The 12,473-nt window shown below is 45.9% G+C and overlaps 1 protein-coding gene across 4 annotated transcripts in view; it reads left to right on the top strand.

Annotated features, from left to right (window-relative positions):
• Positions 1 to 1,149: 1,149 nt before the first annotated feature.
• The window catches only part of agmo (alkylglycerol monooxygenase), a 552,459-nt gene continuing 541,135 nt past the window's right edge, over positions 1,150 to 12,473 (top strand). For 2 of the 4 annotated variants that reach the window (XM_072509153.1, XM_072509154.1), the window contains exon 1: positions 1,150 to 1,394. In XM_072509153.1, coding sequence (XP_072365254.1) covers positions 1,272 to 1,394 — 123 coding nt within the window. In that variant the 5' untranslated portion in view covers positions 1,150 to 1,271. The remainder of the gene's footprint in view (positions 1,395 to 12,473) is intronic. The other 2 variants (XM_072509151.1, XM_072509152.1) reach the window with 2 other exon arrangements.

The following is a 12,473-nucleotide window of genomic DNA, read 5'->3' as shown; positions in this document are numbered from 1 at the left end:
ACTGACGGGTGTATAATTCCGTTTTCTCTTGACCTCCATTTTTAAATTGTGGGGTGACATTAATTACCCTCCAATCTGTCGGAACTGTCCCAGAGTCTATAGGATCTTGGAAGACGAATGCCAATGCATTCACCATTTCTAGAGCCGCCTCCTTCAGTACCCTGGGATATAGATTATCGGGCCCGGAGGATTTATCGGCCTTCAATCCATCAATTTCCCCAACACCGTTTCCCTAATACTGATTTCTTTCAGTTCCTCCTTCTCACTAATCAGCATTTATGCTCCCCAAAATTCTCCAACCACCCTACTCTCTAACCCCATCAATATATCCTTTTATTCCTTTTTCCCTTAATGACTCCATGTGATGGCAAGTTCCACATTCTAACTACTCTCTGCGTAAAGAAGTTACTTCTGAATTTCTTATTTGACCATTATAGTCGCTTTTGGATTCTTCCACAAGAGGCCTTCCCCAAGTCATCACTCACACCTTGCTAGAAATCATAGAATTTACTGTGCAGAAGGGAGCCATTCAGCCTTTGGAAAGAGCACCTTACTGAAACCCATTCCTCGACCCTATCGCTGTAACCTAACCTTTTGGACACTATGGTGCAATTTAGCATGGACAATTGACCTAACCTGCACATCTTTGGACTGTGGGAGGAAACCGGAGCACCCGGAGGAAACCCACGCAGACAAGGGGAGAAAGTGCAAACTCCACACAATCCCTGGAACTGCGAGGCAGCAGTGCTTACCACTGTACCAACGTGCCACACAGAAAGAAATCCCAGTTCTTAACAATATAGTAATAAGCTGTGGGTTCCCCTGTCATCCTTGTGAAACTTTCTGCACCTTCTCCATTCGCTCTGCGTTCGGGAGGGAATTGTTAAATACAATATGTTAACAAAATCATGCGTGGAGTGAAAAATCCCGGGCAGTCTTTTAAAGGACTTACGGTTCTTCTTATGCAATTCCTAAATAATAAAGTGCGGAACTAACGTTTATGTTCTTAATGGTGCAACAAGTGTTTACCGTGCAGTGCAGTGGACGAGGAGGCACGTCATGTTCCAGCGGCCAATCTCCTGTGTAATGATTGGAAATTGCTCAGCTCCGACCCGCCTCCTCCCCTCATATCCCTGCCTCTCCCGGGGACTGCGCAATTAGAAAGTGTTCCTCGCTTCCCGACACACACAAACCGGATCCATTCTAAACACTAGTGAGCAAGAAGGGTGCAGAGTTTTTCTTTCTCTCTCTCTTTTATTTCTCCACCGAACATGGTGCTACATCTGCAATCCAACCTGACTCTTTCGCAGGGGGTCAGGCTGATGTTTTACGCCTTGACCCCCAGTGAATCTACATTCAGGGAGATGGGGGAAGTACAGGACTACGTCCAGCAGGTGAGCTGACCCGCTTTGCTCTAACCTGTCAGCAGGTCGGTTTCTGTTTTTTGAGCTGTCAAGTTTCAGGAACTGGAAGTTCCGGGTCAACCAATTGTTACAGATTTCCTTTCGAAATGTAAATAGCTGACCGGGGAATAAAATAAGGAACAGGCCAAATACACTGGATATCCCACAAGACAAGATATGACACATAATCTGCGTTACAAGTCAGTAGCAGGCTGAAAGGTGGCTCTGATATTAAACATGAAATCACAAATGCCATCCTCTGTGACAGAGGTAAACTATCTCCTCTTCTGAGTGTGTCTGCTAGCCTTTACCACAGTTAATCAGGAAGTTCTGCTCCAACATGTCTCCACCATGGTCGCTCGCTCAGACTGCCCTTGCCTGGTTTCATTTTTATCTGCCCAATTAAAGCCAGAAAACCATTTGTAATGGCGACTCTTCTGTGTTACCGCTATAACTTGATCCCCTCCTGTTTTTCACCAAATGGCTTTTCCTCACAACATCATTCAAAACAGTGTCGGCTTCCACATGTACATTGGCAACACCCAACTCTACCGCCAGAGATGTTGACCCTTTTACTGTCTGTAAATTATTAACTCTCTTGTCTTACATTCATTACTGGGTGAGCAAAGGTTAAATCTTGGGAAGGCCGCAGCCGTTGTTTTTGGTCTCTGTCACAGACCTTATTCCCTAATTTAAAAAAATAATAAATTTAGAATATCCAATTAATTTTTTCCAATTAAGGGGCAATGTAGCGTGGCCAATCCACTTACCCTGCACATCTCTGGGTTGTGGGGACGAAATCCACACGAACACGGGGACAATGTGCAAACTCCACAAGGACAGTGACCCAGAGCCGGGATTCGAAACTGGGACCTCGGCGCCATGAGGCAGTAATGCTAACCACTGCGCCACTGTGCTGCCCCGACCTTATTCCCCAATAACCAACTCCATCCCCTCCTTGACAATTGTCTGAGGTTGATACATATTGTTGGCAGCCTGGTGTTATCTTTGATGCTGAGATAATATATAATATAATAATCGCTTATTGTCACAAGTAGGCTTCAATGAAGTTACTGTGAAAAGCCCTTAGTCGCCACATTATGGTGCCTGTTCGGGGAGGCCGATACAGGAATTGGACCAGCGCTGTTGCCTTGTTCTGCATTACAATCCAGCTGTTTAGCCCACTGTGCTAAACCAGCCCCTATGATCTGTCTGCCACCAATATGCATCATTCCGAAGACCCCTGGTTCTCACCTCCATAACATTGCCTAATTCTGCTCCTTTCTGCTGTTGAAATCCTGTGTTTTTGCTGTCTCTAGACTTGCACCGAGACTTTCCAGCCCCACCTATGGCAGGTTTCCAAGCGGCAGCTGCGGCAATTCATTTAAATCCCCATTGACTTTGGCAGGACTGGAAGAACCTGCCAGCAGGAGGAACCAGAAAATCCCACCCTTGGTTATGGTAGTACACTCCTCACTGGCCCACCTAGTGTTGCCTCCCAGGTGCCAGTGTGCGTGATGTCTCGGATCGTGTTTTCGGGATCCTTAAGGGGGAGGGGGAGCAGCCCCAAGTCGTGGTCCACATAGGTACCAACGACATAGGTGGGAAAAGGGATAGGGATGTAAGGCAGGAATTCAGAGAGCTAGGGTGGAAACTTAGATCTAGGACAAACAGAGTTATTATCTCTGGGTTGTTAACCGTGCCACGTGATAGCGAGACGAGGAATAGGGAAAGAGAGGAGTTGAACGCTTGGCTACAGGGATGGTGCAGGAGGGAGGGTTTCAGATTTCTGGATAATTGGGGCTCATTCTGGGGCCGGTGGGACCTCTACAAACGGGATGATCTACACCTGGACCAGAGGGTACCAATATCCTGGGGGGGGGAAATTTGCTCATGCTCTTCGGGAGGGTTTAAATTAGTTCAGCAGGGGCTTGGGAACCTGAATTGTAGCTCCAGTATACAGGAGGTTGAGAGTAGTGAGGTCATGAGTAAGGTTTAAAGTTGCAGGAGTGTACCGGCAGGCAGGAAGGTGGTTTAAAGTGTGTCTTCTTCAAAGCCAGGAGCATCCGGAATAAGGTGGGTGAACTTGCGGCATGGGTTGGTACCTGGGACATCAATGTTGTGGCCATTTTGGAGACATGGATAGAGCAGGGACAGGAATGGTTGTTGCAGGGGCCACGGTTTAGATATTTCAGTAAGCTCAGGGAAGGTGGTAAAAGAGGGGGAGGGGTGGCATTGTTAGTCAAGGACAGTATTACGGTGGCAGAAAGGACGTTTGATGAGGACTCGTCGATTGAGGTAGTATGGGCTGAGGTTAGAAACAGGAAAGGAGAGATCACCCTGTTAGGGGTTTTCTATAGGCCTCCGAAAAGTTCCAGAGATGTAGAGGAAAGGATTGCAAAGATGATTCTGGATAGGAGTGAAAGCAACAGGGTAGTTGTTATGGGGGACTTTAACTTTCCAAATATTGACTGGAAACGCCATAGTTCGAGTACTTTAGATGGGTCCGTTTTTGTCCAATGTGTGCAGGAGGGTTTCCTGACACAGTATGTAGATAGGCCAACGAGAGGCGAGGCCGTATTGGATTTGGTACTGGGTAATGAACCAGGACAGGTGTTAGATTTGGAGGTAGGTGAGCACTTTGGTGATAGTGACCACAATTCAATTACGTTTACTTTAGTGATGGAAAGGGATAGGTATATACCGCAGGGCAAGAGTTATAGCTGGGGGAAAGGCAATTATGATGCAATGAGGCAAGACTTAGGATGCATCAGATGGGGAGGAAAACTGCAGGGGATGGGCACAATGGAAATGGGGAGCTTGTTCAAGGAACAGCTACTGCGTGTCCTTAATAAGTATGTACCTGTCAGGCAGGAAGGAAGTGGTCGAGCAAGGGAACCGTGGTTTACTAAGGCAGTCAAAACACTTGTCAAGAGGAAGAAGGAGGCTTATGTAAAGATGAGATGTGAAGGTTCAGTAAGGGCGTCGAGAGTTACATGTTAGCTAGGAAGGACCTAAAGAGAGAGCTACGAAGAGCCAGGAGGGGACATGAGAAGTCTTTGGCAGGTAGGATCAAGGATAACCCTAAAGCTTTCTCTCGATATGTCTGGAATAAAAGAATGACGAGGGTAAGAGTAGGGCCAGTCAAGGACAGGAGTGGGAAGTTGTGCTTGGGGTCCGAGGAGATAGGAGAGGTGTTAAATTAATATTTTTCGTCAGTATTCACACAGGAAAAAGGCAATGTTGTCGAGGAGAATACTGAGATTCAGGCTACTAGACTAGAAGGGTTCATAAGGAGGAGGTGTTAACAATTCTGGAAAGGGTGACAATAGATAAGTCCCCGGGGCCGGATGGGATTTATCCTAGGACTCTCTGGGAAGCTAAGGAGGAGATTGCTGAGCCTATGGCTTTGATCTTTAAGTCATCTTTGTCAACAGGAATAGTGCCAGAAGACTGGAGGATCGCAAATGTTGTCCCCTTATTCAAGAAGGGGAGTAAATACAGCCCTTGTAACTATAGACCAGTGAGCCTTACTTCTGTTGTGGGCAAAATCTTGGAAAGGTTTATAAGAGATAGGGTGTATAATCATCTGGAAAGGAATAATTTGATTAGACATAGTGAACACGATTTTGTGAAGGGTAGGTCGTGCCTCACAAACCTTATTGAGTTCTTTGAGAAGGTGACCAAACAGGTGGATGAGGGTAAAGCAGTTGATGTGGTGTATATGGATTGCAGTAAAGCATTTGATAAGGTTCCCCACGGTAGGCTACTGCTGAAAATATGGAAGCACGGGATTCAGGGAGATTTAGCAGTTTGGATCAGAAATTGGCTAGCTGGAAGAAGACAAAGGGTGGTGGTTGATGGGAAGTGTTCAGACTGGAGTCCAGTTACTAGTGGTGTACCACAAGGATCTGTTTTGGGGCCACTGCTGTTTGTCATTTTTAGAAATGACCTGGAGGAGGGCGTAGAAGGATGGGTGAGTAAATTTGCAGATGACACTTAAGTCGGTGAAGTTGTGGACAGTGCGGAAGGATGATACAAGTTACAGAGGGACATAGATAAGCTGCAGCGCTGGGCTGAGAGGTGGCAAATGGAGTTTAATGCAGAAAAGTGTGAGGTGATTCATTTTGGAAGGAATAACAGGAAGGCAGAGTACTGGGCTAATGGTAAGATTCTTGGCAGCGTGGATGAGCAGAGAGATCTCAGTGTCCATGTACATAGATCCCTGAAAGTTGCCACTCAGGTTGAGAGGGTTATTAAGAAGGTGTACGGTGTGTTAGCTTTTATTGGTAGAGGGATTGCGTTTCGGAGCCATGCGGTCATGTTGCAGCTGTACAAAACTCTGGTGCGGCCGCATTTGGAGTATTGCGTGCAATTCTGGTCACCACATTATAGGAAGGGTGTGGAAGCATTGGAAAGGGTGCAGAGGAGATTTACCAGAATGTTGCCTGGTATGGAGGGAAGATCTTATGAGGATAGGCTGATGGACTTGAGGCTGTTTTCGTTAGAGAGAAGAAGGTTAAAAGGTGACTTAATTGAGGCATACAAGATGATCAGAGGATTGGATAGGGTGGACAGTGAGAGCCTTTTTCCTCAGATGGTGATGTCTAGCACGAGGGGACATAGCTTTAAATTGAGGGGAGATAGATATAAGACAGATGTCAGAGGTAGGTTCTTTACTCAGAGAGTAGTAAGGGTGTGGAATGCCCTGCCTGCAACAGTAGTGGACTCGCCAACACTAAGGGTATTGAAATGGTCATTGGATAGACATATGGACGATAAGGGAATGGTGTAGATGGGCTATAGAGTGGTTTCACAGGTCGGCGCAACATCGAGGGCCGAAGGGCCTGTACTGCGCTGTAATGTTCTATGTTCAATGTTCTAGTTCTATTCTTCACAAATTTAAGGCGATTAAAAACACTGTTGCTTGTGCCCTGCATTGAATAAAGTTCCATCTTATCTTTACTGTGCTCACTGATCTACTTTGGCTCTCGATCAAGTAATACCTCATTTCTAAAATTCCAATTTCAGACAAATCTCTCCATGGCTGCTTTGCCCCTCCCTATCTCTGGAGTCTCCTCCAGCCCTACAAAACTGTTAGATCTATGCGTTCAGCCAACTCTTAAGCATTGCTGTTTTAATCCTTCCACAGTCGGCGAAAGCGCCTTCAACCAGGCTTTTGCCTTTGTTTTAAACTACGGAATTCACTTCCTAAATTTGTTGGCTGCTCTACTTCTCTTTCCTCCTTTAAGGTGGTCCTGAAAACTTACTTTCTGATCAAGCTTTTGATAATCTGGCCGAATATAGAATTCCTACAGTGCAGAAGGAGGTCATTCGGCCCATCGAGTCTGCACCGATCCTCTGAAAGAGCACCTTGCGTAGATCCACTCCCCTATGCTATCCCCATAATCCCACCTAACCAGCATATCTTTGGACTGTAGGAGGAAACTGGAGCACCCGGAGGAAACCCACGCAGACACGGGGAGAATATACAAACTCCACCACACAGACAGTCACCCAAGGTTAGAATTGAACCCGGGTCTCTGGCGCTGTGAGGCAGAATTGCTAACCACTGTGCCACCATGCTGCCCCTAATATATCTCGTGGTTTGATGTCGCATTTCATGATGCTCCTGTAAAGTGTCATGAGGAATGTTTCATTTCATTAAGGGAGCTGTATAATTGCAAGTTGTTGTTGTTGAGATGGTTGCAGGAAGTATCTGGAAATGTGAAAGTAAGTATGCATTGATTTTCCTCAGTGGTGGTTAGCAGTGGGAGGTGTAATTTCGAGGCAGGAAATATCCTTTTCCTTTAATGAGTAGAGGAACTCAACAGCCATTCAGACTACATTTTTTAGATTTAGCTTTGCAACTGTGACCAAGCCAAATTTCAGGTTTAACACAAACTGAAAATGCTCTCCCAACATCCGATAGTTCCAGTAAAGAATCCCAAATGAACCAGTAACTAGAGCGGTGTAAGATTTTATTGCCCTCTTGAGAATTCAATACCGGTGCGTTTTTCTTCACTTTGAAAAAAGGTAGAAGTAAGCTCGCTTTTACCAAAGATTATAGGAGTGGTTACCTTTAAAGCATTATTGCTATTTTTTGGATTGGAATGGATTTTGTTTATTGTCACGTGTACCGAGGTAAAGTGAAAAGTATTTTTCTGCGAGCAGCTCAACAGATCATTAAGTACATGAAAAGAAAAGGAATAAAAGAAAATACATAATAGGGCAGTTATGTGGTATAATATGGCATAATATGTGGTATCACAGGTGTATTTCTTAGTAAGATGCGTTCAACAATTAATGACCAATCCAAAATGCGGCAAGACACGATACTGGCTGATGCTTGTGTGCCACTACCAAACAAAGAATTCAATTTCTCGAAATGGAAAATCTAGCCTGGCAGAAGCCCGTCAGGTACATTGCAAGGTTTCATGTCACATGGGCAATGAAAGGTTGGAAATCCGGAAGGTGCAGTCAGTATTGTGAAGGACGGGAGCTTGCTGTTCATTTCACTAAGTTGGCCAATGTTTTTCTGGGCTTTTCAGCAGCAACTTACTGTCGTCAGACGTCAGGTACACTGTGGTCCCAGAACCTTTGTAGAGAGCACCAGTGTAAACAGGGCAACAGAACACAAGGAACAGGAGTAGGCCATACAGCTCTGAGTCTGTTCCATCGTTCAGCATTATCATTGCAGACCTGTATCGACTCCTATTTCTTGCTCTATCCCCACATTCCCTGAGTTCATTTGTACCCAAAAATCTGTCGGCCTTGCTGTTGAAAAAACATAATGACTGAACAGCCACTGTCCTCTGGGATAGAGAATTCCAAAGATTCGTAACCTTCTCCCTGAAAAAATGTCTCTTCAGCTCAGAGCAACCTCTTAGCCTGGTACAACTATCGCTAGTTCTAGAAGTAATACCTTCTCAGCATCCACACTGTAAAAAGAGTTTTATATGTTTCATCGACATTCCTGCTCCTTCTTCTAAACCCCAGAGAAAACAGACAATATGGTTGGAGTACAAGAGTAAGTAGGTTTGCTCTAATTGTACAGGCCTTTGGTGAGACTATACCTGGCGGACGGTGCAGTTTTGTCGTTCCTACCTAAAGAAGGATGTTCTAACTTTGGTGAGGTGTAGTGAAGGTTCACTTGGTTGACTCCTGGGATGAGAGGGGTGTCCTATGAGAAGACAATGAATAGAATGGGACTATTGTCTCTGGAGTTTAGAAAAATAAGAGGTGATCTAATTGAAACCTATAAGATTCTGAGAGGCGTGACAACCTCCTTCAGAAGAAACAGTCGATCAGCATCAACCCTATCAAGGTGAGAAAACAGTAATTTAGCTAGAGAGTTTTGAATTATTGGAATATTCTATCCCGGGGGTATGAATGCTTAGTCATTGAACATAGAACAGTACAGAAGGAGGCCATTTGGCCCATCGAGTCTGCACCGACCCACTTAAGCCCTCACTTCCACCCTATCCCCGTAACCCAATAACCCCTCCTAACCTTTTTTAGACACTAAGGGCAATTTAGCATGGCCAATCCACCTAACCTGCACATCTTTGGACTGTGGGAGGAAACCGGAGCACCCGGATGAAACCACGCACACATGGGGAGAATGTGCAGACTCCGCACAGCCAGTGACCCAGCGGGGAATCGAACCTGGGACCCTGGTGCTATGAAGCCACAGTGCTATCCACGCAGCACGGTAGCACATTGAGTTCATTCAAAGCTCAGATCAATAAATTTCTGAACTCTAAGGGGAATCAAAGGATTTAAAACAAAGAAAGAGTCCACCAGATGTCTCAAGCACTTTCCCACTACTGAAGTACTGTTGAAGTGCAGTCACTACAATGTAGGAAACGTATGTGGCAACTAATTTGTGCAAATTCCCACAAACAGCAATGTGATAATGACCAGATACCTTTTTGTGTCCAGGTGGCACTGGCAGCCTGGCTGGGGCATTGCCAGGGTGCAAGGCTGGCAGGGGCACTGTCAGGGTGCCAGGCTGGCCATTCCTAGGTAGCATTTTGCCCACTCTGGAGATTGGGCCCGAGGATGCCCTGTCCATGTTTAGTGGGGTTTGGAGGTCTCGATGAGATGAGTTGGGGCGTTGAGAGGATCCGGGGATTGCATTGGGGAGTCTTGAGCGGAGCTCCTCAGTGCAGGAAATGAGACTAAGTGTGGCCTCAGCGGGGCGTTTCCTGCAGAGACCCCAAAATAAAAGAGATCTGTTCGATAGCGGGTTCTTTCTTGGCACTGTGAGCGCTGGGAAACACCCGACTTTACATGCTCGACAAGGGACTCTGTTTCATTTTCATTAAATCGCGTCCAGTGTCTCTGGCAGGGAAGCACTTGCTTAGCACTGCACAGGAATGTCAGCCTTTTTTTAATGCTTAAACCTTGGTGTGGGGACTTCAATCTGAAACTTTCTGAATCAGAGCTACCAAGTGAGTTACGGTGGTGAAGTTGGTTTCTGGATTAGCTGTGATCTCATGAAATGACAGAGCAGACTCCTGTTCCTTCTCCAGTCTTTATTTCATAAGCCTTAATCTTGTGTAATAACCCCTTTGATGGATCTTATTAAATGTCTTTTGAAAATCCAAATACGCTGCATCAATTGATTCTCCCTTATTTAACCTGCCAATGATACCTCAATCATTTTCCAATTGCCGTGTTATCACATTCCTAATAATGGATTTTAACTTTCCTATATGACTGACGTCAGGCCAACTGGTCTGCTTCCTCTCTGCTTTCTTGAACAGCAGATACACTTGTTATCTTCCAATTCTTGGGGACCATTCCAGAATCTAGGGCATTCCAGAAGATCAGAAGCAGTGCATCCACCATCTCTGCAATCATTTATTTTATATCCAACAATGAATGAAGGCCATGAGATCAATGGAATTTATTGGCTGTTTGTCCCATTAACCTCGTCAGCACTTTATCTTTACTAATATTAATTATTTTAGGTTCTTCACTCTCATCAGATTTTGGTTCCCCACACTTTCCAATATGTTTGTATCTTCCACTGTGAAGAGTTACAATGGTTGTTATCAGAACGCAATACTTCAGTGTCATCTAACGTGGTATGTTTATAGCTGGTGACTTTTTCAGCTTTCCTTTACCAAAATAAGATACACCCTTTAAAAATCGAGTCAAATGTTTGTACCTGTTGAGATTGTATTCACTTTGGGCTACGGTAAAAGCAGTCTGGTTGAGTTTTCTGCCAGACATTATAATGAAAGCACCGGCATCTATTACATTATTTGCATTGATGCATGACAGGACCACTGGTGGAATTCCAGCTTAAACTCACAGGAGATTTACAACACATTTATACCATCCTGATGTGAAAGTCCTAATTTGTTGCTGCGCACAGGGCTTTGAGTGGGAGGTAAACATTATCTGTCATGAAATTTGATCTTCGAAATTCACTCCCCACTGTTTATACTTGCCTTGTTTCTTTGATCGTGCTATGAATCCATAATGAGTGTGGTGCAAATGTGGGTAGAGTATAAAAGTACAATGCTGAGAGAAGGGCTCGCAATGCTATTTTTTAAGGGCAAAAACATACTAGCCTAGTTTCCTCAAGGACTATGTTTTGATTTTCGGGGGCTCCTTTTCCATTTACAACTAACTATTTTATTAGGTAATGCAGTCTAGCAGTAACATTACCTTCTGCATTTATGTTGCATTTTTTCAGTGTTTCCCTCTTTAGATACATAAGGCAGCATGAATACCAAATGGATTGCCCCATATATTGTAAATCTTGGCTGGGATTCTCTGAAATACCGGACAAGTGTTGACGCCGGCGTCAAAACCGGCGCGAGTGACGCCGGCGTCAACGGGCCTCCAGGCCTAGTCATTCTCTCCTTCCTCGGGGGCTAGAACTGTGCCAGAGTGCTGGGTGCTGCTCCAGTGCCGAAAGCTGGCCCTACACTGTTTGCGTGGGTCCGCACATGCGCGCCGTGGCAGGCGCGGGTCCGCGCATGTGCACCACGGCCGTCTTCACGCCGGCCCCCGGGCAACATGGCAGAGCCCTACAGGGGCCTGGCGTGGAGGAACATAGACCCCCCCCCGGAATTAGCGCGCCCGCCGATCGTTGGCCCCCAATCGCGGGCCTGGCCACCATGGAGGCCCCCCGGAGTCGGCTCCTCCAACCCCCCACCAGGATAGCCCCCGTAGCCAGAATAGCCCCCGTAGCCAGAATGCCGAAGGCCCACCAGGTAGGACCATACTTGAACGACACTGGTGGGCCTTGGCCCGTTGAGCACAGAGAATCGCCGCGGGGGTTGCTTTCAACGGGCCTCGACTGGCACCGTGGTGACCACAATGACGCGATTGGTGCCAATTCTCCGGTCCGGCATCGGAGCGGACTGGCGGGATTTGCGCGCACCACCATCCCCCCCCCCGGCAATTCTCCGACCCAGCGCGGGCTCAGAGAATTCCGCTCCTTGTGTTCTTCACAGTAATTGTGCAAACTGTGAATAAGATACTAGACTTATGTGAATTGCTACAATTGCACACATACAAAAGTTACATTAAAGCACTATCCTTCCAGATCACTTTTACTACTTCTGCTGTTTTTGCTAATCTCACATTTGCTGATCTCACGGTGTCCTGCTTACCGTCCTCTCAAAAGCCCTAATTCTGTTCTACTCTGTGCATGCCCGACATCATGAAGATAAGGAAAGTATCAGAGGGGCAATGACAGTGAACAACAATTGTGCACTGTGAAATCCCCAATCCCACCCCGCCCACCTGTTCGAATCTACGCCACTCAATATTTCTGTTTTCTTTCCATTTGTTTCCCGTAACCCTTTTCATTTTTCTCTTTACAACGTTACCAAAGATGTCACCTCACAGGTGTAGTATCCTCTGATACAGTGCTTAGCAAAGTAAAAAAGCATTCAAGACTTGGCTTGTAATCCAGAGAACATTGTGTCAAGTAGCAACCTCCTCAAATCAGACCTGCAACCTCGGAGGAGGGTGAGGATGGTGCTGCCACTGGCTATATATAACCCCATGATCCTCAATTTCTATGCTAGTGGATTCTTCCAG

The sequence above is a fragment of the Scyliorhinus torazame genome, chromosome 6 (assembly GCF_047496885.1).
Source record: "Scyliorhinus torazame isolate Kashiwa2021f chromosome 6, sScyTor2.1, whole genome shotgun sequence".
NCBI lineage: Eukaryota > Metazoa > Chordata > Chondrichthyes > Carcharhiniformes > Scyliorhinidae > Scyliorhinus > Scyliorhinus torazame.
This window is presented reverse-complemented; position numbering and strand designations above follow the sequence as displayed.